The sequence below is a fragment of the Silurus meridionalis genome, chromosome 15 (assembly GCF_014805685.1).
Source record: "Silurus meridionalis isolate SWU-2019-XX chromosome 15, ASM1480568v1, whole genome shotgun sequence".
Lineage (NCBI taxonomy): Eukaryota > Metazoa > Chordata > Actinopteri > Siluriformes > Siluridae > Silurus > Silurus meridionalis.
In genome coordinates this window covers 21,595,653-21,617,636 of record NC_060898.1, presented here as the reverse complement: position 1 = coordinate 21,617,636, position 21,984 = coordinate 21,595,653, and the positions used below count along the sequence as shown (strand labels likewise).

The following is a 21,984-nucleotide window of genomic DNA, read 5'->3' as shown; positions in this document are numbered from 1 at the left end:
TATGAAAATTATGCGAGTTAACGAATGTGAACTTACAGGCACAGTCTGTTCGGATTTAATTGTGTCGCTTAGACACATTCATTGATAAGAATTAGTTACACCGTAAACCATAAACCGTAAACTGTAAACCGTAAACGTTTACAAATTTTACAAAATTTACAAATTCTAACAGAGAACCGAAATTATTTGTTACTCAACAACTCAATTTTATTTCTATTTAGTAATAAGTGAGTGATCTAGTATTAACAACACAAGTTTTATAGTAACTATTAGACCACAATAATGATCTACTATGGTATTAAGGCACCACAAAACCAAAATCTCCTTTTGCTTCGATTCTGCGTGAACACAGCGGAATATTTTTTAAGGAAATCCGTACAGAAGTGTCATCTTAGCTCCTTTAGATCGATCACTTACTGAAAACCATCTTGCTGTGATCTTGCAGCTCAGACCGCTCATCCGAACGTACCTTTCTCACATATTCTGGCAATGAGATGCTAATGCTCAATGATTAACAGTAGTTAATAACAAACTCAACAAAATTACATATTTTTTTTTTCCAGGATGTGAAACTAAGCTGATTGTGAAAGGGCCCGGCGAAGCGTAGCGGTCCTGGATCAATGATTTGTTAAGGTTCTTTTTTCACTTCAGGTACATGAGGTAAATAAGATGGTATAATGGGGAAAAAAACCTATGGTTGTGTCCCTAAACAAATCTTCCTGTCCGAGTTATAATGGATATACTGAGCAAACGTTCGATTGGAGTGAACGCTGGTTCATTTAATGCATAATCTGGCTGGATGGAGCTGTCCTGGTCATTCATTCATTATGGTTGACATAATTGGCCAGAAATATTTAACTTCAAAATGGGTGCACACTTCTTACTTCTCTCTTACTCTACACACACACACACACATACACACACACACACACACACACACACACACGTGCTACTTTATCTACAATTTTCAATCAATACTTTATAGCTAGGTTACACTCATAATCCTGGCACTACCTTTCCTCAATCAGCTAATGCTAATTTTACATCTTGGCAATCTTTCTTAAAGGTTTGTACAAAATGTTTGGTAATTGGTAACTTTTGAACATGATAACCTGAGAAAGGTCTCAACATTGCATGTCTTCACATATTTTCAAACACAATTATTTGGCCTGGTTTCTTCCATCCAGTATTGTTCTGTAATCCTGTCTTGTTAGCACTATTTGCCTTGATTGCTGCGTATATTTATTGTCCTTAGTATTGAAATAATTATCATTAGTCTCCAGAGTGTTTACTGTCTAGCTTATTGATTATCCAGACTACCTATTGTCCCGAATAGTTATTACAGTGTACAGTACAGAATTCTTCCACCCAGTATCGTATTGTTCTCCTGTCTAGTTAGCATGTACGTTTCATATGTTTATTGTCCTCTGTACTGATTGTCCAAAGAACTAATTATCTTTAGTATCAAGAGTGTTTACTATCCAGTTTATTGATTATTCAGAGTACTTATTGTGTTGTGTATCCAAAGTATTTATTACAGTATACAGTACACTGCTCGTGCATTGTAAGGTTTGTCTTGACGTGCTGCTTGAGGATTTACTGTACTTTATATCTATTTATTTCCAGAGTATGTTTTGCTCTGTTTATCTATTAATATGGGTATTGACTATACAGACTATTTATTTCTCGTAGTATCCAGATTAATAATTGTCTAGTTTACTGTTTGCTCAAATTATGTACCGCGCTGAATTTTTCCTGTGCCGTGTATTTGTTGTATACGTTCTGTAATGTGTGTTGATGGTCATATTTATTGTTCTGTATATTGATTATCCAAAGTGCTCAGTGTACATAGTATCCATAATATTTATTGCCCAGTTTTGATTTGTTTAGCTAGCTTGTTTTGCTCACTCACCTAGCTAGCTAGCTAGCTAATGGCCTGTAACCTGTAAGTTTCAGAAAAAAATAACTGTACATTTTGAGTTTGGATGTTTGGTTATTTCCTGTGTATTTATTGCTCTGTATATTATAAACATCAGTATTGACTGTCTAGGGTTGTATTAAAGAAAAAAAGGCACAAGAGCTGACTTACAAAGTACATGTGTAGTGCAAGTTGCAAGATGCATGAAACCTCTCAGCGTCGGAGGATAATCTGTGTCTCTAGTGAGGGTGTAGACCATTGGATGGGTGTTGTTCACAAACCTGATGACCTGTGGGTAAAAAAATATGCAGGGCAATAAATATACAGGGCAGGGGACTTACAATTCTGAGTATCTAGAGTATGTATTGTTCTGTGTATGATGGTATTCTTAGTCTGTATCTTAATGATACCAGCTTCAGAATATATTTATCGTTTGTCGTTTAGACTGCAGTATCATTTTAAACTTAACATTTTCCTCTTCTTCTTCTTCTTCTTCTTCTTCTTCTTCTTCTTCTTCTCATTGCCCTTAATTTCTCCCCTGTGAGGAGGCACTTGGGCTCTTATAAGCAGAACCATTTGGCTAAACAGTAACTCAGGTTGATTGAGTGTTTCATAAGTAATGCATTTCAACATATAGTTATTTCATATATGCGTCCATATTTTTTAATATATATGTGTGTGTGTGTGTGTGTGTGTGTGTGTGTGTGTGTGTGTGTGTGTGTGTGTCGTAGCCAACTTGAAGTTCTTTATTCAGCCCATTATGGCTTTGAGTTTATGATCTTAAAGTTAATGGTAGAGTAAGATGTTTTAAGATTTGCCACTTTAAAATGACAACAATGGCTGTAGTCCGAGCCGATGATTGGACAGTATCGTTTGCACATATTGGTTCCTTAAAGTCTTTTCTTAAACATGGAAACAAATGTCTGCCCACTCACCCACCCACGAGGACAGGAGGATGGGGATGATTGCCCAGGGACATGCCTGATTCAGCGTTCCCTTCATCCCTTCCCCCCTTGTTACTGGCGATTGGACTCTGCCCCCCTGCTGCTCCCTCTGAACCTCACGCTTGCCTGATCCGTCCTTAAGCTCAATCACACGTTTTCCCTTCATCTTCCTCTCATTCTCTGCTCCTCACCATGCTTTTCTCTTTCACGCCTCAGTAACCCCGAGTTGTCAGGGGACAGAGTTCCAGCACACTTAAGAGACTTTAACACTACAAGAGCTCAACGTGCCAAAACAACAAATCAGTGCTGGGGTAGATTTATACACCCTTCAGCCAAAACCTATAACGAGTCTATAATCTTTCTCAACTTCCTTGTTACCTACCAAGCGGGCAAGTCCATGTTTATTGCTGTTTTGCTATCAGACGAGATTTCATTCATTGATTTCCTTCATGCAGTCTTGAATCTTATTACACAGAATGAAAAGAATCAATGTTGGGCCTACACACAGACTACAAACACAGACGTCTGAAACTGTAGCTGAAAAAAATGTTATATATATAAAATTAATTATATTGGCATTCAAATATATTTTATTATAATATATGCAATAAAATATAAAATATATATAAATATATATTAATTGTTCAGATTATGTTTTGTCCTGAGTATACAAAGTTCTGTGTATGGACCGTCTTATTGCCCTGAATGTTTATTTTTTTGTGTGATTATTGTTCTGTGTCTTTATATTTGTCCTGGCTATTGATTGTCCAGAGTATATACAGTCTAATTATGTTTTGTCTTATATATTGATTGTCCAGAGCATGTACTGTCCTGAGAATCTAAAGTACATATATATATACTGTCCTGAGGTACCAGTGCTCCTGTCCCTTTCTTCTTTCCAGATCAGGCTGATTTAAATTGAGCAACTCAACTACTGTGATGATGGATTTGGATTTAGGACTACAGCTGGCATGAACAGCTCTGCAGTGTTACGCCCACCAGTGAACAGGACCGTCGGTGGCACCCCAATGAGGACGGGTTTTTCTAAATCTGGCTCCTCTCATGGTTTCGCTCTTGTACCATCTCAGGAAGTTTTTCGCTCATTAGGGATGAAGTTATAGGCACCTCTACCTACTTAAATCGACATTACATGGGTATGTGAGTCAGCAGACATTTTCCACATTTAGAAAACACTCAGACAACACGACACTTAGATAGACTTGATGTAAATCTCAGAATTTAACACAATTTCTGAAAGATAGATTATTGTTAATAATAATTATTGCTAACGAAAAATCTTGTATTTCATTTTATTTTGTGGTCTCAGGTTTTTGGACACCATAAATTGCTCAGAGACATAAACAGAGATCTGGCATGTGAACAAAATGACCATTTAACTGTTAAATAAAACCCAGTGATGCACAAGGAGGAAACATGGTTGTAAAATCACTGGTGACTCAAAAAAGGTTCTCAGTTGTGAAGGTATATACGATTTTTTTAAATCTCATTCCACATTTAGTCTCCACTTGCTGCTACAATAAGCTCGACTACTATGGGAAGATGTTTCACTAAATTATGGAGTGTGCTTGTGGAGATTTGTGTGAGATTCAAACACAAAAGTAAATGAGGTACTGATGGACCCAAAAGTAATTTTAGAGGTTTGAGGTCAGAGCTCTGTAGCAGGCCATTTAAGATCTTCAACTTTCACTTAGACTCCTCATGTAAAGCATGGTGTTCATAATAAGAAGAAGAAGAAGAAGAAGAATCCTGATGATATAATGCTGTTAAGATGCTTAGAGAAATCAATATTCTCACATAGATACTTTTACTGAAAGCACCAGAATACATTTTGTTTTATTTATGTATTTTTTATTTTAAAAAAAGAAAAAAAAGATGAATAATAAAATGTAATCGATACACTTGAATTGAAACTGTGTAATATACACGGTTCCCTAAAATGACAATCCACGGACATGTTTTTTGTCTTGTATTGTGTGCTAATTTTACACCTTTTATTTAAATACCAACTTAATAAAGCAGTTGTTAAAAACATTGAGTATTGACTTTTGGACTTTACTGTATGTTCATCAGACATCAGATGACAAAGAAGAACTGAATCAACAATAACTGACTTTTTCTTGTAGTCTTATAGTATAGAAACTGCAAGTATGCATTTTTTGTATTTTGCCATGTGTTAATAATTTAACTGGTACATACCTGACATGTTGTATATTACAATGTAAAAACATTCTGAATATGCAATGCCTAAAGTGAGGTTTCCCTAAAAGCATTGGTGTCTCAGGTCCATAAATATACAGATTCCATGAAGTAAAAAAAAAAAAAGGTTTTAACAGAGCTATATGGTGCATGTATAGAATATTGGGATGTATTACACATACTCATCATCATCTTCATCATAATACACAACAATGTTCACATTGCCCATTCTAAAAGAACAAAAGTATTAGGACACCACGACCTTTTCCGATGTTTCTTCCTCGAACTGTTACCACACAATTGTATTGGATGCGGTTGCATTGCATTTTCTCTTCACTTGAACTAGGAGAGCCAAACCTGTTCTAGCATCACAGTGCTGCTGTGCACAAAGCATGGTGGTATGTGAGCCAAAAGAACAGCCTGAACTCAGCCCTTTCTGGCCCAGAAAAAATTTGCTATCTGGGATAAAGATACATGGGTTGGAGCGGAAGATCTTCTGCTATAGAGCTCTGACCTCAAACCTATTGAACACCTTTGAGATAAATGTGAACGCTGAATGGTGACTGCACCCCAGGCCTCCTTACCTCACCTACATCAGTAGCTGACTTTACTATCACCCTTGTGGCTGAATGAATCGCCACAATTCTCCAGGAGCACACGTCAAAATCTAGTGGAACTCTGCCCAGAAAAGTGGAGGTTATCATAACAAAAAATGGGAACTAAATGTGGAACAGGATATTCGAAAAATGAAGCACGTATCAATCTTAAGCTCGTGTCCATTTATTTTTTAAATATTTTAGAATACACCATGTGGCCATTTGTGTCATTCAGGATTTTGAAGGAATATTTATTTAACCAATTACACCAAATGTCCAGCTGGTTGCAGGAATTATTGTTGTCTTAAGCCGCAGCACACAAACGTTATCAGTTATCCTGTGCGAAAATCCTGAAATGAAGGCGGTCTTTTTTATATTGCTATAAATGTGAGTATATTATATATTCAAGAACATCACTAAGCATATATTACATAAATGCAGTGATTTTGTATGTTTGTGTTTATATATTGTGTTGTTTTATTAGAGGGTAAAATCCTGCCTGGTAGAAGCTGTGGATACATTTTCTCATTATAGTGCATGAAAAAAGTCTGGACGTGAACATCAAAAACAGTAACTATTATTAAAACCTTCCAATTCCAATTACAGGGTGTAACTAATAAATATGACAAACACCAGATAATTTTTTTTAATTTAGTCTCCAGTCTTAACTGAGCTTGGACTCACAGCTCTATATCGCCCTCTGCTGTTCACTTTCAGTTCAATTTAGTTTTATCTGTAAAGCGTTTTTAACAATGGAAATTGTCTCAAATAGCTTTACAGAGAAAAAAAGAGAGGTTAAAAAGTCAGAAAGTATAAGTTTAATCCCTATATTTGTAAATCTATTCCTAATTCTGTGTTCTGTATTGTTGAAAGATTTATAAACAAACTCTTGATGTCACCCAAATGAGGATGTGTTCCCCTTTTGAGTCTGGTTCCTCTCACGGTTTCTTCCTCATAACATCTAAGGGAGTTTTTCCATGCCACAGTCGCCATGGCTGCTCATCAGGGATAAATACACACCATTTACCTTAACTGTTAAATTCTGTAAAGCTGCTTTAAGACAATGTCTGTTGTGAAAAGCGCTATAGAAATAAACTTGACTTGACTAATGATCGAGTCAGTGGTGACTGTGAAAAGGAAAAACTCCCTGAGATGGCACGAGGAAGAAACCTTGAGAGGAGCCAGACTCAAAAAGGGACCTCATTCTCATTTGGGTGGCATCAAATGTCCATTTATTAAAATTCCATCACTGTTGAGGTGTACTGTTCAAATGACGCTTAAATGTAGAACCGTTTGTGCAACCTGGGGTCCTAAGACTAAGTCTAAATCCATCCTCAAAAGTTATTGTATTGCTCAGTAACTTCATGGATCTTTACACTGTTCATGTGGAACCATCATCAACACAGATTGGTCTCCAGTTGAAGAATACTCTATCCAGAGGTAGGGCATCAGTATGAATCAGGCAGAACCAAGTAGAAGAAGCACTGGTACCTCAGGAGCATTGTTGGATAGACAGAGAGACAGTGAAAGAGATGAGAGTGCAGAGGTGTGGACGTGACAGATTAAGCAAAATATATTTGTGTGGAAAACCTTTTGTTTTTAGATAAAAGTTACACTCTACAGTAACATCATGCTGCATGGTTCAGATACACAAATAAAAACCACAGACTTTTTATAAAAAAAATAAAATAAAATAAAAAAAAAAAAAAAAAAACTTTTATTGTTGCTTTCTACAGCTAAAATACATGTCCACCATCAAGCAATTCCCCAGGAGACAAAACTGTCAGAAGCTCATATTTCCATGAAACATGGTAAAAACAAAGCAGCAAATAAAAACGTGACCGTTTTGGGGGACTTGGGTTTAGTGTGCATGAAATCATCAGTGATCTACAGACTTCTCATGTGCAATCAAATCTGCTTGAATAAGAAACATGTTCTCGTTCAGGTTATCAAACATCAATATTCTCGGGTTACCAAAAAGAATGCTCCGTAAGCAGTTGGAAATGAGAAAAGCCAGAAAGGAAGACAGAATTACCTCAAACAGTTACTCTTTAAAGCTCTGATGAGCAGAAAAGAATCTCAAAATGCACAACATTGAACCCTGAGGTGGATGCATCACAACAGCTAAAGAACACGTCGGGTTCCATTCCTGTCAGGAATCTCAAGCTACAAAAACTGGAAAAACAAAAAAAATCTTGCATCTAAATGCACCCACATCTTCACCAGAACACTCCAAAATCTAGTGGAACATCTTCCCAGAAGAGTGAAGGTTTTTATAAGGGCAAATGCAGACTAAATGTGGAATGGGATGTTCAAAAAGCTCATACGAATCTTATGTTTAGGAGAGGTGTCCACAAACTTGTGACTATATAGTGTATTTCCTGGGTTTCATTCCAATCACAGAGGTGACGATGATCTTTCTAGGCTTTTCCCGGTCTTCAGCTGCCTCATGATTGGCTACTTGGAGACCTGCAGGAATGAATGAGCTTTGAGATGTTTCTAATAAAGTGAATTAAGTGTGCGACATATCAAATGGCTTTTTTTATATAACATGATAAATTATTCGAGCGATTGATTGAGATCACGTATTAATGAACAGCCGATGTCAGTTCCTATAATTAAAATGTCTAAGTCGTGCTATTGCACGTCTGTGTTGCATCCATCCCATCAGACACCTTTAACATTTTCTGAGTTTTCCCAACATCCTCTAGGAATTCAATCACCAGGTCAAGATCAGACCTGCTTCCAGCCCCAGCATCCCCTTCCAGCTCCTTCAGTCTGATCAGGATCTGATCCAGAAGCTTCAGTCTGTCTGTAGTGTCTGTCTGAAATCCTGCATCTGAAGCTGAAGGAACGTCTGTGAGGTAATGAACCATGAATCTGTGCATGGCAGGTCTGGCCCGGCCGCTCAGCGACGCTCCGAGCGTAGGCAGGTCTCCGACTCGACACAGGGACAGGAGGTGAAGGACGGCGTTGCAGAGCTCAGAACGCAGGCTGGCGCAGTAGCGGTATTCGAGAAAATCCTGGGTCTCTTCACTGTGTTCGAGAGCTTCGGTTAGGGCTCGCCAGACTTCAGCGAACTGACGCTCGTCTCCGTAGCGATCCCGGGTGGAGGGGACAGAGAGAGCGGCGGCGGATTTTATGCGCACTTTGAAGTTCTTGCAGGACGTGACGATGGAGGAAAGAGCTGAGTAGGCCTCTGTGGACCAGCTGGCAGAGCCTGAGAAAACAAACAGTGATGACAAGAAAAATTAAATTTTAATATTTATTTCTATTGAAATGTCTGGATTTTTTGTTCCTGTTCATATTAGTGTAGTCACAATATAAAAACGTTGACATCGATTTTCTTCTTTTTCTTTCGGCTGCTCCCATTAGGGGTCGCCACAGCGGATCATCCTTCTCCATACCCCTCTGTCCTCTACATCTGCCTCTTTCAAACTAACTACCTGCATGTCTTCCCTCACCACATCCATAAACCTCCTCCTTGGTCTTCCTCTTTTCCTCCTACCTGGTGGCTCCATCCTCAGCATTCTCCTACTGATATACCCCATGTCCCTCCTCTGCACATGCCCAAAACCATCTCAATCACACCTCACCACTGTCTCCAAAACGTCCTACATGCACTGCCCCTCTAATAAACTCTTTTCTAATCCTGTCCCTCATCGTCACTCCCAACGAAAACCTTAACATCTTCAGCTCTGCTACCTCCAGCTCCACCTCCTGTCTTTTACTCGAAAGACAAAATTTTGCCTTGATTCAATACCGATAATAATTATATCATGATATCAATACCAAAATGATACTCTTGCAAAAAATAAAAAGGAATATTTATTGAATAACAAAACTTTGTTTTTATTTATATATAAACACCCAGTGTTTGTTGTCTGCTGAAAAAGATTTACTTTTTATAAGAATAAAATGCAAATAAAATAAAAACAAAAATGCATTTGAATTTGTAATTATTCACAAGTATCAAGATTCATGTCTCATGTTTCATCGCCATGTAAGTCGGAGTGCGTCTGAGAGGAAACGCACTTAGTGTGCTCTATAAGCAGCGCGCTGCCCGCATGCTGCCCTCTATTGTCGAACACTCAGAACTACAGCGGTCAATCTTAAAGTAACGATACTAATAAAATGAGGAATCGGGAATCACGATACCTTTCTAGTACCAGTATATCGTGCATCACCAGCTCGTATATGTTTCTGATTATGTCTGTCTGAATACCTACCCAGAGGCAAGACAGGGTTCTGGAAAGCGTTGCCCAGAGCGTAGCAAGCGTTCCAGCGCACCTTCATGGTAGCATCTCCTTTGGCTGCTTCTATAAGAGCCATCATGGCCTGATCGAGAGGCTGCGCAAATGCTGGCTTATGCAGGTGACTTAGCTGCAGGAAGTGCAACAGGTTCCCAAGAGATCGCACCGCGTTGCTCTTTACCTATGAAATAACCACAAAAAAGAAAAAAAACTAAAACCCTTGTGGCATCAGTACCAGTCATATACATGTGGTAAAAAAAGTATTGGGACATTCGGCTTTTACACACATATGGACCTTGAAGCTGAATCTTCAAAAGCACACTCCAAAATCCAGTGAATCTTCTGAGAAAAGTGTTGCGTATTACAATAGCATATGGGGATTAAATGCGGAATGAGATGTTCAAAAGATTCTCACACACACCAACCTGATAGTCAGGTGTCTACAAACATTTGCCTATATAAATGTACTTCCTGGTATTTAGAAGACTTTTCTCTTCGACCGATTCATCAGTTTTGCAGATTGTTTTTTCTGGGTTGCGTTATACAGTACAAGAGCGACCTCTAGCGGTGAATCACTGACACCACATGCTGTTTATTTGAAGCATTTTTTTTTGCTCATTTTGGATGTAACTTTTTATATAATTAATATAATATTATATAAAATGCATTAATTTCATTTAACACTTTTTCATCATTCAGTAGTGTTTTTCATTTTCATTTTTATTTTGCAATAAAGTTCAGTACCATTTTACATGGAGTATTTGTTTTTCATTCAGTATCGATCAGTTAATTAATGTTATTGGCAAGTACGGTCCAACCTAGCTATCAGTATCAGTAAAAACCACTATTGATCAATCTCTATTCTTTAATAGGATTTCTCTAACATTCTTTCTTCTGATGTCAGTAATAAAGCTCTGTCTATACCCTGTCCTTGTCACCAGATGCCTGAGTAGCAGATCTGAGCATCTTCAGAAGCAGCATGTCAGAAAGCTCCTCCTGAAAATCCAGGCCAACAGACTCCCTGAATAAAAAAACATTGTTTACAGAGGTTAAAACCGGTCGATTAAATGATACGAATAGCACAAAGTATGCAAATGAATTAGCCTCCTACATGTTGATAATGAGTGTGTCGGTGAGGTTGCCTAGCGACCAGGCAGCCTTGGCACGGACGTTGGGTGAGCGATCGTCCAGAACGGTGAGGATGGCGTTAGCTGTGTCTGCCACAAACATCACGTCCTGAGAATCAGAAACAAATGCCAGATGAGGAGAGCTTTTCACAATGCTGACTGGAGTGAAGAGGAGGAAGCGTTCGGTGTTGCGAGTTACACATCATACCTCTCTGAGACACGGGAAGAGAATGTAGACGCCGAGAGCTCTCACCGCCGCCGCTTTCACCAACGAGTTTTCGCTATACGTCAACCCGAGCAACACAGTGATGCACAGAACCTGAGTCTTGTCCTTCAGGAACACATAAGGAAATGTTTTATTTGGTAGATAGAAACACAAATACTCACAAAAATCTTTTTTTAAGCAAATCTATCATTTCAATGAGATCTTAATGATACTTTTGATTTATTTATCCGCAGAAATACTATTAATATGAGGCCAGAATCCATATTTCCTTCGCTCACGGTTCAACACACGATCTGAAACCTCTGAATGTTATTAACATGTATGTTGTAGTAAGACAGGAGGTGGAGCTGGAGGTAGCAGAGCTGAAGATGTTGAGGTTTTTGTCGGGAGTGATGACGATGGACAGGATTAGAAAAGAGTTTATTAGAGGGACAGCACATGTAGGACGTTTTGGAGACAAAGTGAGGAAGGCGAGATTGAGATGGTTTGGACATGTGCAGAGGAGGGACATGGGGTATATCAGTAGGAGAATGCTGAGGATAGAGACACCAGGAAGAAGGAAAAGAGGAAGACCAAAGACGTACTCACCGGGAGCTGGCTGAAGGCCTGCGGTAGGATGGAGGACAGCGCGTCGCATGCGCTAGTCTGTAACGTCGGGTGTTGCTCGTTCTGTAAGGCTCCGATCAAAGGACCGCTCAGTACCTCAGACCAGAAGTGTACCACCTGTAACAAACGCCCCAAACATCCATGAATCCTAAGGGCCTATTATTATTCTGCTTACCACATAGTTCCTGTGCTACCATACCTGGCTCACAGGCACAGGACTGATGCTCTCCGAGGTGGTGGTGGTGGGATCGGCAGGATCGGCTCTGTACTGCTGGATGATTCCGGTGCCCAGTTCCTCCAACAGCTACAGGAACAGATGGAAAATTATAGCTTTTTTTTTCCAAAAAAAAAAAATTAAATGAGAGAGAGAGCACTAGAAAATAATTTTCTTTTTTGCTAGCTATGGAGATGATGTGATCACCTGAGTACGATGTTATAAACAGCAGAACAATACTACTATTAAGTTTACGCCAGTCATTTATATAAGTGGGAAGATTTTAGGAGAAAGAAAGATGGTAGAGATCATCACCTTCGTTCCATGTAACTGCACGGATGGATCTTGTTCGTGAAGACAGCGAGCACTGAGCTGACCCAGCTCCAGCAGAGACGCCTGAGCCAGACAGAAGTACCCCTTCACCAGATGTGCCAGGACCTGAGGAGCACACACCAACAATAAACCCCCGATCCAATTGTTTAATCCCCTGTTCCACACTCCTCCCTTCTCACCTGAAGCGCCTCGAGTCGGACGGGTAGAGGCTCTAATGAGCCGAGGACGATGTTTTCGTGTCACTGTCGGAGCAGGAATCCTCTCTGGGCTGAGAAACCAGAGCCACACAGACCTGCAGCAGCCAGCACGGAGCCTTCTCCGTCTCCCTGGTGTCAGGAGACGTGTTCGCGTCTCTCTCTCTGCCTCCTGGGGAAGGTAGTTTCAGGAGGAGCTGCACTTCAGGCAGTGGGGCCTGACAGGAGATCATTGCACCCAGCAGGGTCAGGCTGGACACCCGGACATTCACATCTGCACAGTGAGGTCACAACACTCATAAATGGCTGGCGGCACAACGTATTTTACAATATCTCACATCAGGATGTAAATATTCCCAATTCATTATTGTTTTACCCAATTATATATAATTTTATGGCCAATATAATAATAATAATAATAATAATAATAAATAATAAGTACTTGTAGTTTTCTCTCTATTTTAAATGAAAGTCAGAGGAATGTTTGCAAACAAATCACTCTGTACCAATCACAAGATGTCAGAATATTCCATACTTTACTTAGTATGCGATAGAAAGCAAATTGGGGAGTTTTTTGTATTTATATTGACTGTTTTACACTGTAACCAGTCATAACATTACGAGGTGAAGTGAACAACACTGATGATCTTCATCATGGCACCTGTTAGTGGGGGGATTTATTTATTACACAGCAAGTGAACATTTCATCCACAAAGTTGATGTTAGAAGCAGGAAAAATGGGCGAGCGTAAGGATTTGAGCGAGTTTGACAAATTGTGACGTCTAGACGTCTGGGTCAGAGAATCTCCAAAACTGCAGCTCTTGTGAGATATTCCTGGTCTGCAGTGGTCAGAATCTATCAAAAGTGCTCCAAGGAAGGAACAGTGGTGAACCGGCGACAGGGTCGTGAGCGGCCGAGGCTCACTGGCCGCTAATGATCGACGGGTCACAACGGTTTTGGCAGTAAAAGGAGACCGACACAATATTAGGCAGGTGGTCCTAATGGTGTGCCTGATGGGTGTAATATATACGGAGTTTCACATAGATTTTTTATTTACAGCCAAATTGTCTTAAGCATATGATAATTATATATGAACCTAAATATTCAAACCCATAAGATAATTCGTGATTTGATCTTTCACATTTTACACTGAACGATCGAGTACTGCACTCGACCCATCATAAAAGTGGGTGAAGACTTGCCTCTGTGTCTGATGTAGGGCCGAATCTGTTTCCACGGAGGGCTGAGCAAACCAGGCCTTAAGCGTCTGTAGGGCACATTGGACACCAAGTGGGCGAGGCACTGAAAAACACACCGCACATCGTTATATAGTATTTACTGCTTCAAAAAAATGCTGGAAAAACTCGAAATTCGCTGTAATAGGTAAAGAAAATCATTTTATGTTGCATGTAGCTGAACTGGGTTGGATTTCGCTCTCTTGACATGGTTACCTTTATGACCTGCGTGAGGGTCTGAGGGGAAGACTCGGACAGCAGTGCGAGCAGAAGGCAGCGGTGCAGCTCCCTCAAGCTGGCTGCCAGCGTGGCCGAGAACGTAGTGAAGGCTTGCCGGAGTTCGCTGGTGTCTTCAGCTGCCGAGAGGAACTGGCGAGAACCTTCGAGGAGCGCCGAGAGCACCTGCAGCGACGCCGCTCTCACCTAAAGGGTCGCGGAATCGTGTGAGGTTTTTTTTTCGCATTTACATACTGTAAAGTGTGTGTGTGTGTGTGTGTGTGTGTGTGTGTGTGTGTGTGTGTGTGTGTGTGTGTTCTTTTATGTGCTGCAGTACCTTAGGGGACGGGTCTTTAAGAGCAATGGTGACCAGGGTGAGTGAAGGAGGGCTTCCAATGCCTGGGGCATCGGGGATGAAGTAGGACCAGTAGCCGTACAGGACCTTCTTTTCCACGCACTTCACCGCAGCCAGGAAACAGTGCAGAGCGCTCTGTCGCACTCGAGCCAGGTACAGCCTGTAAGTTACAGCCTGTAGGTTATTTATCTATAGTACAGGCTATTGGAAGAATCATACTAATTTCCAATATGTAATAGAGGAGAAGTTGTTAAAGGAAATTCACAAAATGTCCATTTAAAAAGTAAAAAGTTATTTGTTCTATACTTCCACAAAGTCTGGGTGAAAGTTTACTGCTTTGATGCAAACCTGAGCTTGGATGCCATTCCACCTTCAGGATCGGAGAACTCCGAGTCAGAGCTCCCTTTCTTCCAGCATGGTAAGAGTTGAGGGATTGCCCCCTGCTGGAAAGGTGGTCGATGTTGTTCGATAGATGTTGGAGAACAGACCTGGAAATCCCCTCGTCCAGGTCCTCCACCCACTCCGTCCCTGACAGTTCTCAAACCCGGTTCCTCATCCTCACCCTCCTCTTCTCCTTCATCTGTCTTCTTCTCTTCTCTGGCTTTCTTCCCTTTCCCACGAGACTTTCGCTTTTTATTCTGTTGGCTCTGCAATGTAGGGGTGGGCGGAAGATGAAGCGGAGAATAAGACCCTTTCTCTCGCTCCAGTTTTAAACCAAAGTAACAATCTCAACCAATTCAAACAATCTCTGACATACCGCTGGTGTTTTCTTCTGAGGTGCTACGTCCTGTGCAGGTTCGCTTTTGCTCACTGTGTCATACTGAGGAAGAAGCGCCGGGTACAGAACCAGAGGCATCTCCACGTTTATCCCTGGCAGTCCATGAAACATGAATTTCTGGGCGAGAAATAAACTCCTTTGGTTAAAGCAACATGAATGCATTACAGACACAGTGGCAATTGAACATCTCAGCAATGTCCTCCGGTCATTATAAAAACGAGGAAACATTATTAAAGGATTTGTTTTTAGGGAATACAACATGTAGTCGAATGGTGTCACATGCTGCATGAGGTGCCGTTGGCTCACATTGTGCAAAAACCGGTCGCTCAAATCCTCACACGCTCGCCTCGAAGCATGTTTCATCGTTATGTAATGTTATGTAATCTCACACAGACTCGCCAATGCGCTTTCTGACTCTTATCCAGCAACATGAATGTCAATGTTGCAGAGCTAAAAATAATCAGAGCAGGTAACCTGATGCCAGAATCGCATTCCTTCTCAATACATAGTCTAATGCAAGCATCAGATTAAGGTTTCAGGGTAATGCAGCGGTAATTAAATTGCAATTAATCTTTATATAAATTATTATATATTATTTATATAAACTTAATCGCATATTTTTATCTGTTCTAAATGTACCTTAAATTAATACTTCCAAATGTTTTATAATGTAACAGATGTTATAAATATATTAATCTCACTCAAAATCTCTCCCTTTGTTATTAATGATTTTATATTTATTTAATTATTTTACACAAAAAAATTGGACATTCATTTCTTTTGAGATGTTTCTATAGTAATATGTCCATTTTTTGTAGTGGTTGTTTTAAGTGTTAAATTAAAACAACTAACGCTGAGGAGAGGTCAATGCTAAATAAAGAAATAATGTAAATAAATGTGTGCTGCGTTGAAGGTTTAATTTTTTACCTGTTTTATATTTATTTATTGTAATCTTTAATAAAAATGATCAAACAGAATTGTGCGCTGCATTAATTGTGCGTTTAGTGTCGTTAACGCGTTAATTTTGACAGCCCTAATGTTGATAGATAGATAGATAGATAGATAGATAGATAGATAGATAGATAGATAGATAGATAAGATAAGATAAGATAAGATAAGATAAGATAAGATAAGATAAGATAAGATAGAAGGCATTTTATATTAAAGCATTTTATATTAAAGCCAACAAAGAAGACTGTAACCTGCAAGCTATAAAAGGCTGGGCTTGTGTGGCATGGAAGCACTGCACTCCTCCACACATCAGCTACTTTAAACTTTAAAATGTCTAAATTAATGATAGTGAATCTCAATATGTAACAAAAGTACACTTTTTACATAAATACCGTGTAGTAGGGTTTTATATAGTTATAATAGGCAAAGCATCCAATTAAAAAAAAGAACAAAAATCTTCTAATACACTTATCAAAATAATTACATTTATTTTACATATGTATGTATATGTGTATATATATATATATATATATATATATATATATATATATATATATATATATATATATACACACACACACAAACACACACACACACACACACAGGCAGTCTCAAGTTATGATGGTTTGACTGACGATTTTTTTAACTTATTAATATATATATATATATATATATATATATATATATAGTGGAACCCAACTATATATATATACCCAATCTCAACAACCCTATTAAGTCGACGTTTTTGAAGTGGAACCGCCAAATTCTCGCTTTGTCTAAGCATTTTTTATCGGTTATCTCGAGCACAAGGGGGGAAAAATTTGCCATTTAATGTCAGTTATGCCAATTGGCGCTGTGCAGCCGCAGAACTCGCGAAAGTGACGGAAAAATCAAGCCGTACAGCTGCTACAGGTGTTGTATTGTATACTGGTGAATCTCTGCTGTTAGTTACTGCACATATGCCTTTTGTTGTTAAATGTTATGCGATGAACGGGAGGCGAAAGCCGCGCTTGGCGGCGCGGAACGTGGGATGAGCAGCAAAATCATAGAATGAACACCGACAGGATCGGGGGGAATCCGCGGTGAGCTTTGGGAAGAAAAGAGCAGCCGTTGAGAGAGTGCCGGTGGGAAGACACGTACCGGGATACGCATGCGCGATAACAACGACCGCCGTGAACCAGATAAACATGTACTGTATGTATTTTTATAGCATGCCTTCATCAAACAAATCGCGGCAACGCTGTTGTGTAAAAAACCCTCCAAAAACACGTGCATGCACATTCTCATTTATTAACGCACATCATGTACATAAAGAAATTTCAAGTTAATATACTGCCGCCATTTTGATTTTCGTTTATCTCGATCATCGGTTATCTCGATGCTTTTAGGCAAACCCCTAGGACATCGACATAACCGGGTTCCACTGTAGTACAATTTTTTAATTAAGACTATATTACCCAATACATCGTAGGGATTTAGAATGCAGGAAGTTCAGCCAGCCAATCAGAGCGTACCTCCTTTCAAGACTCTTAAGCTTGTGGCCAGAAAAGTGTAATGTTTAAACTCTGCACTTCCACACTAAGAGGCTCTGATACAGAAGACTAATTGTGTAATAAATCTAGTAATAGATATCAGTGCTACCCACCTTCAGCGCTGCCAACAAGGAGCCCAGGTCCTGATCTGGACTCTCCTTCCATTTTCCCCCACTCAGGAAATACTGAATGCCCTTTAGAGCACTTTGCAACAACTGCAGAAAATAAAAGCTTTATTTGCAACACTCATCAGTAACACTAACGGCTTTAAATGAGTAGTTTGTATGGAAAACACTGACCGTACAGTAGACGAGATCTTCAACGCTGGACGGCTTCCGTGACTGAAGAATCTGCAGGAAAATTTTGTAACACACTCCTCTGTACGGTTCTTCCAAAAATGGATTACCGGGAACACTAATGGAAAAAGGCGAGTAAATTCAACATACGAGTATATAAAACCAGCAGCCCCCTGACCTACAGCTTAGTAAACCTTCGCTATGAATGAAAGGTTGAAGTGACGAACCCGATGCAGAGGCTGGCCATGCAGTGCACGGCAGAGCGCCGGAGCTCTACATCACTCTGACTGGGGTCACCATACTTCACAAGGATCCCATTCTGCCCAAGTAGATCTGGAAGGTGCTGAAGGAACAAGGAAGAACAAGAGATCAGGACACTCAGGACCGAAGCCAGCTGTGATCTCGAGAGCAGCGTGACCGGGGGTTTAAACGAGTCTTACCCGCTGACACTTGGCTCCGTTGGCGTACAGCACTGTGGAGAGAGCGAGCAAGACCTCCGTGTGTGTCCATGAACTGCACACGTGAAGCGCGCGTATACAGTAGGACACAAGTGTGTCCAACGCCTCCTCGTCCACAATCACCTACGAGCAGAGCAAAATCCACGTCCAACTCGAATCTGATTCCAATGTTAATTTACCAATTTATATATTTTTCAGTAGCTGCTTTATTCAGGCAGAGCACAGAACAGAAACTAACACACACACACACACACACACACACACACACACACACACACACATCAGCTCTCACACACACATCAGCTCTCACACACACATCAGCTCACACACATCAGCTCACACACATCAGCTCTCACACACACTCACTCCTGCTTTCAGGCACACGCACGCACGCACGCACACACACACACACACACACTGTAAAATTCACATTTGCTCCAGAACTCACTCTTACACACACCCTCTCGCTCTTACATTTTTATTATCTGTTGAACTCACACACACGCTCTCGCAGACACGCTCCTACTATCACACACACACTCCCTCTCTTACACTCGCACTAGCTCATGCTTATTCCTGCTTTCACACACGCCTCTCACTCACACTTTAGCTCTGAAATCACTCTCACACACACACACACACACACACTCCTACTATTAAACACACTCACTAGCTTTCACACACACACACACACAATCTTTCTCTCTCTCTCACACACACACTTTTTCTCTGTCTTTCTCTCTCTCAGACACACACTCACTCTCTCTCGCACACACACACACACATGCACACACACTCCTACTATTAAACACACACTAGCTTTCACACACACAATCTTTCTCTCTCTCACACACTTTTTCTCTGTCTTTCTCTCTCTCAGACACACACACTCACTCTCTCTCTCGCACACACGCATGCACGCACGCACTCACTCACTCACTCACTCTCTCACGCACACACACACAAACACACACAATCTCTCTCTCTTGCATTTATACTAGCTCTCGCACAACAGACGCTCTCATCGTTACACTTGCACTAGCTCTTGCATTCACACACTTGCTCTCAAAAGCTCAATTCATTTTATAAATGGGGGGGGGGGGGTCGTCAATCAGAGACTCTTCTGGACACCCAGACAATAACGTGAGCTCGAGATCTCCGTGTTCCAGCAACGCAGCCACATCTCTTTCGTCTCTTCACAATCAGGACGCACCTGTAGCTGGTTCAGAAGCTGGTGAATTAACTGGCACAACTTGACCAGCAGGCGTTCCTGACTGTGAGGCACCAACCGGCTCACGTGCACAAGCAGCGCACACACATCCTGCGGAAAGAGTGAACACTCATAGTGAGCGATTTGGTGAAGGGTCACACTCGAGACAGAGAACATCGCCATCATTCAACATGTCCGCGGTGTGTCTGAAGTCTGCGGTGTTATGAATAAGATGAAAAGCATATTTTCGCTGGCATGTGTATTCATTCGTCTGGAAAAAAATATACTGTCCATGTCTAAAGTCTGGAGTCTTTTACGGTTTTTCAGAGACAAGTGCGTGTTCCATGTTTCTATGCAACAAACTCGGTTATGTAACAATATGATTTTATTTTGACCAAACAAATATATATATAAAACCTCCTCATCATAAAGAACAGCGTTACACACTCTCAGCATCCGGACACTTCTTTTTCTTTCTTTCCCGCGCCAAAAGTGTACTTTCCCAGTTCGAGTTTTCTTTCTCCAGTTCATCCCAGAGAAGTTCAACAGGATTTAGGTGCAGTGACTGGGCAGGTCCATGCCATGATAGATATGACTCCACACGACTTTTTGCTCTCTGAAGAACGCTTACAGGATTCTTTTAGAGGATTCCTACAGGTTCAGGACTCCTTTCATTTCCCAGAACAAATCTCCAACCTTCAGTGCTCCAAAACAACCCCAAACCATTAAGATTCCACCTCCATGCGTGACACATTCTGATCACATCTTCTCGCCATCTTCTCAAGTTCTTCTTGTTGAGAAAATAATGTCTATTTTGGTTAGTTTCTTCACGCACTGCTCAATTCGGGGGGGGGGGATTTGTTTGTTTTTGTTTTTTTGCTTTAAACAAGTTTGTTGCACAGAAACAAAATGAACATGGATGTGTCTCAAAAACCTGGTAATCCAAGTATTTATCAAAATTATTGAGTGATATAATTATAAATATGAACTGAGACACATTTGTACACAATGGATCCAGGATCTAGTTCTGTTTGAAATGTTCTGTAGTTATAAAGTGGTTATAAATAACAGATAATATATTATATATACATATAAAAACAGATTTAATAGCAGAATGAACATAGGGAGTGAAAGTAGAATGTACTTGTGGTCGGATGTTCTCGTTGATGAAGCTGTTGTTGCTGTAGTTCTCGGAGATCAGCTGATCCAGCAGCATGTTCAGCTCGGTTCTGAAGTCTGGACTGTCGGAAGCTCGCAGCGCCTTCAGTTTGCCGAAACAGCGGTTGAACTGGACCTCGGGTGAGCTCACGGAGCTCCGTAATGCGGGGGAGGTTGAAGATGAGGCCTGAAATCCAACTACATTTCGCTCAAACGAGCTCGGATCAAAAGTTACTCCGGCTGCCATTTTGAAAAGTGGGTGTCAACGTTGCGGCTTTTCCATGGGAACCAGGGTCAACTGCCGGTGTCAAACGGAAGTGCTTGGTTTTTAAAATAAAAGTCTGTAAAATAAAAGTCTGTTGGGGGGTAATTTCTTCTTGCTGGGGTTCATCAGTAAAAAAAATTTTTTTTTTTTTTTTGTTTTTTTTTACAGAAGAGGCCACGCATAATATTTTTAAATATCTTTGTTGTTTTTCATGATCTCGACATAATTTTTCTCATGAAGATTTCACTGAAGATTTTCTCTGTTTATGTGTAAAATCGTGCACAATAAACATGCCATTCTTTCTTTACTGTTATGAAAATCCACACCATATTCATACATAACCAGAAAATTGCCAAACAGGACACATAGCAAAGATCTAGAATTACTCTAGATTGTGTTTTTATAGTATTTCAACACTATATTGCCAAAGGTTTGCAGACACCTGGTCATAAGTTTGGTATGTGCTTTTTGAGCATCACATTCCACATTTAGTCTCAGTTTGCTCTTATAGTTCCCTCCACTCTTCCAGGAAGATGTTCCACTAGATTTTGGAGTGTGCTTCTGGAGATCTGTGCTCATTCATTCACAAGGGCGGTAGTAAAGTTACATACTGATGTAGGGAGGTGAGGAGGCCTGGAGTGCATTCAGTGCACCAATTCATCCCAAAGATGTTTAATAGGGTTGAGGTCAGAGCTCTGTAGCAGGACATCTTCCGCTCCTGCCCATGTAAAGAATATCTTCATGGAGCTGGCTTTGTGCACAGGGGCATTGTCATGCTGGAACAGTTTTAGGTCTCCTAGTTCAAGTGGGTTTGCAGGTTAATTGTGAGTCACCATGAGGTAAAGACTCTCAGGTTTTGGCTTCTCCCATTAGGGGTCCCCACAGCGGATCATCCGTCTCCA

The 21,984-nt window shown here is 40.4% G+C and overlaps 1 protein-coding gene across 1 annotated transcript; it reads right to left on the bottom strand.

Annotated features, from left to right (window-relative positions):
• Positions 1-6,884: 6,884 nt before the first annotated feature.
• heatr6 (HEAT repeat containing 6) lies at positions 6,885-21,090 on the bottom strand. The gene is given in 21 exon segments (XM_046868409.1): positions 6,885-8,895; positions 9,905-10,109; positions 10,853-10,949; positions 11,040-11,164; positions 11,264-11,386; positions 11,870-12,004; positions 12,087-12,191; positions 12,417-12,539; positions 12,614-12,657; positions 12,660-12,902; positions 13,831-13,930; positions 14,080-14,286; positions 14,417-14,594; positions 14,783-15,081; positions 15,192-15,329; positions 17,809-17,910; positions 17,995-18,109; positions 18,219-18,334; positions 18,432-18,572; positions 19,663-19,770; positions 20,804-21,090. Coding segments are annotated over 21 exon segments (3,558 nt in total). The 5' UTR covers positions 21,065-21,090; the 3' UTR covers positions 6,885-8,302.
• Between the last annotated feature and the right edge of the window lie 894 nt (positions 21,091-21,984).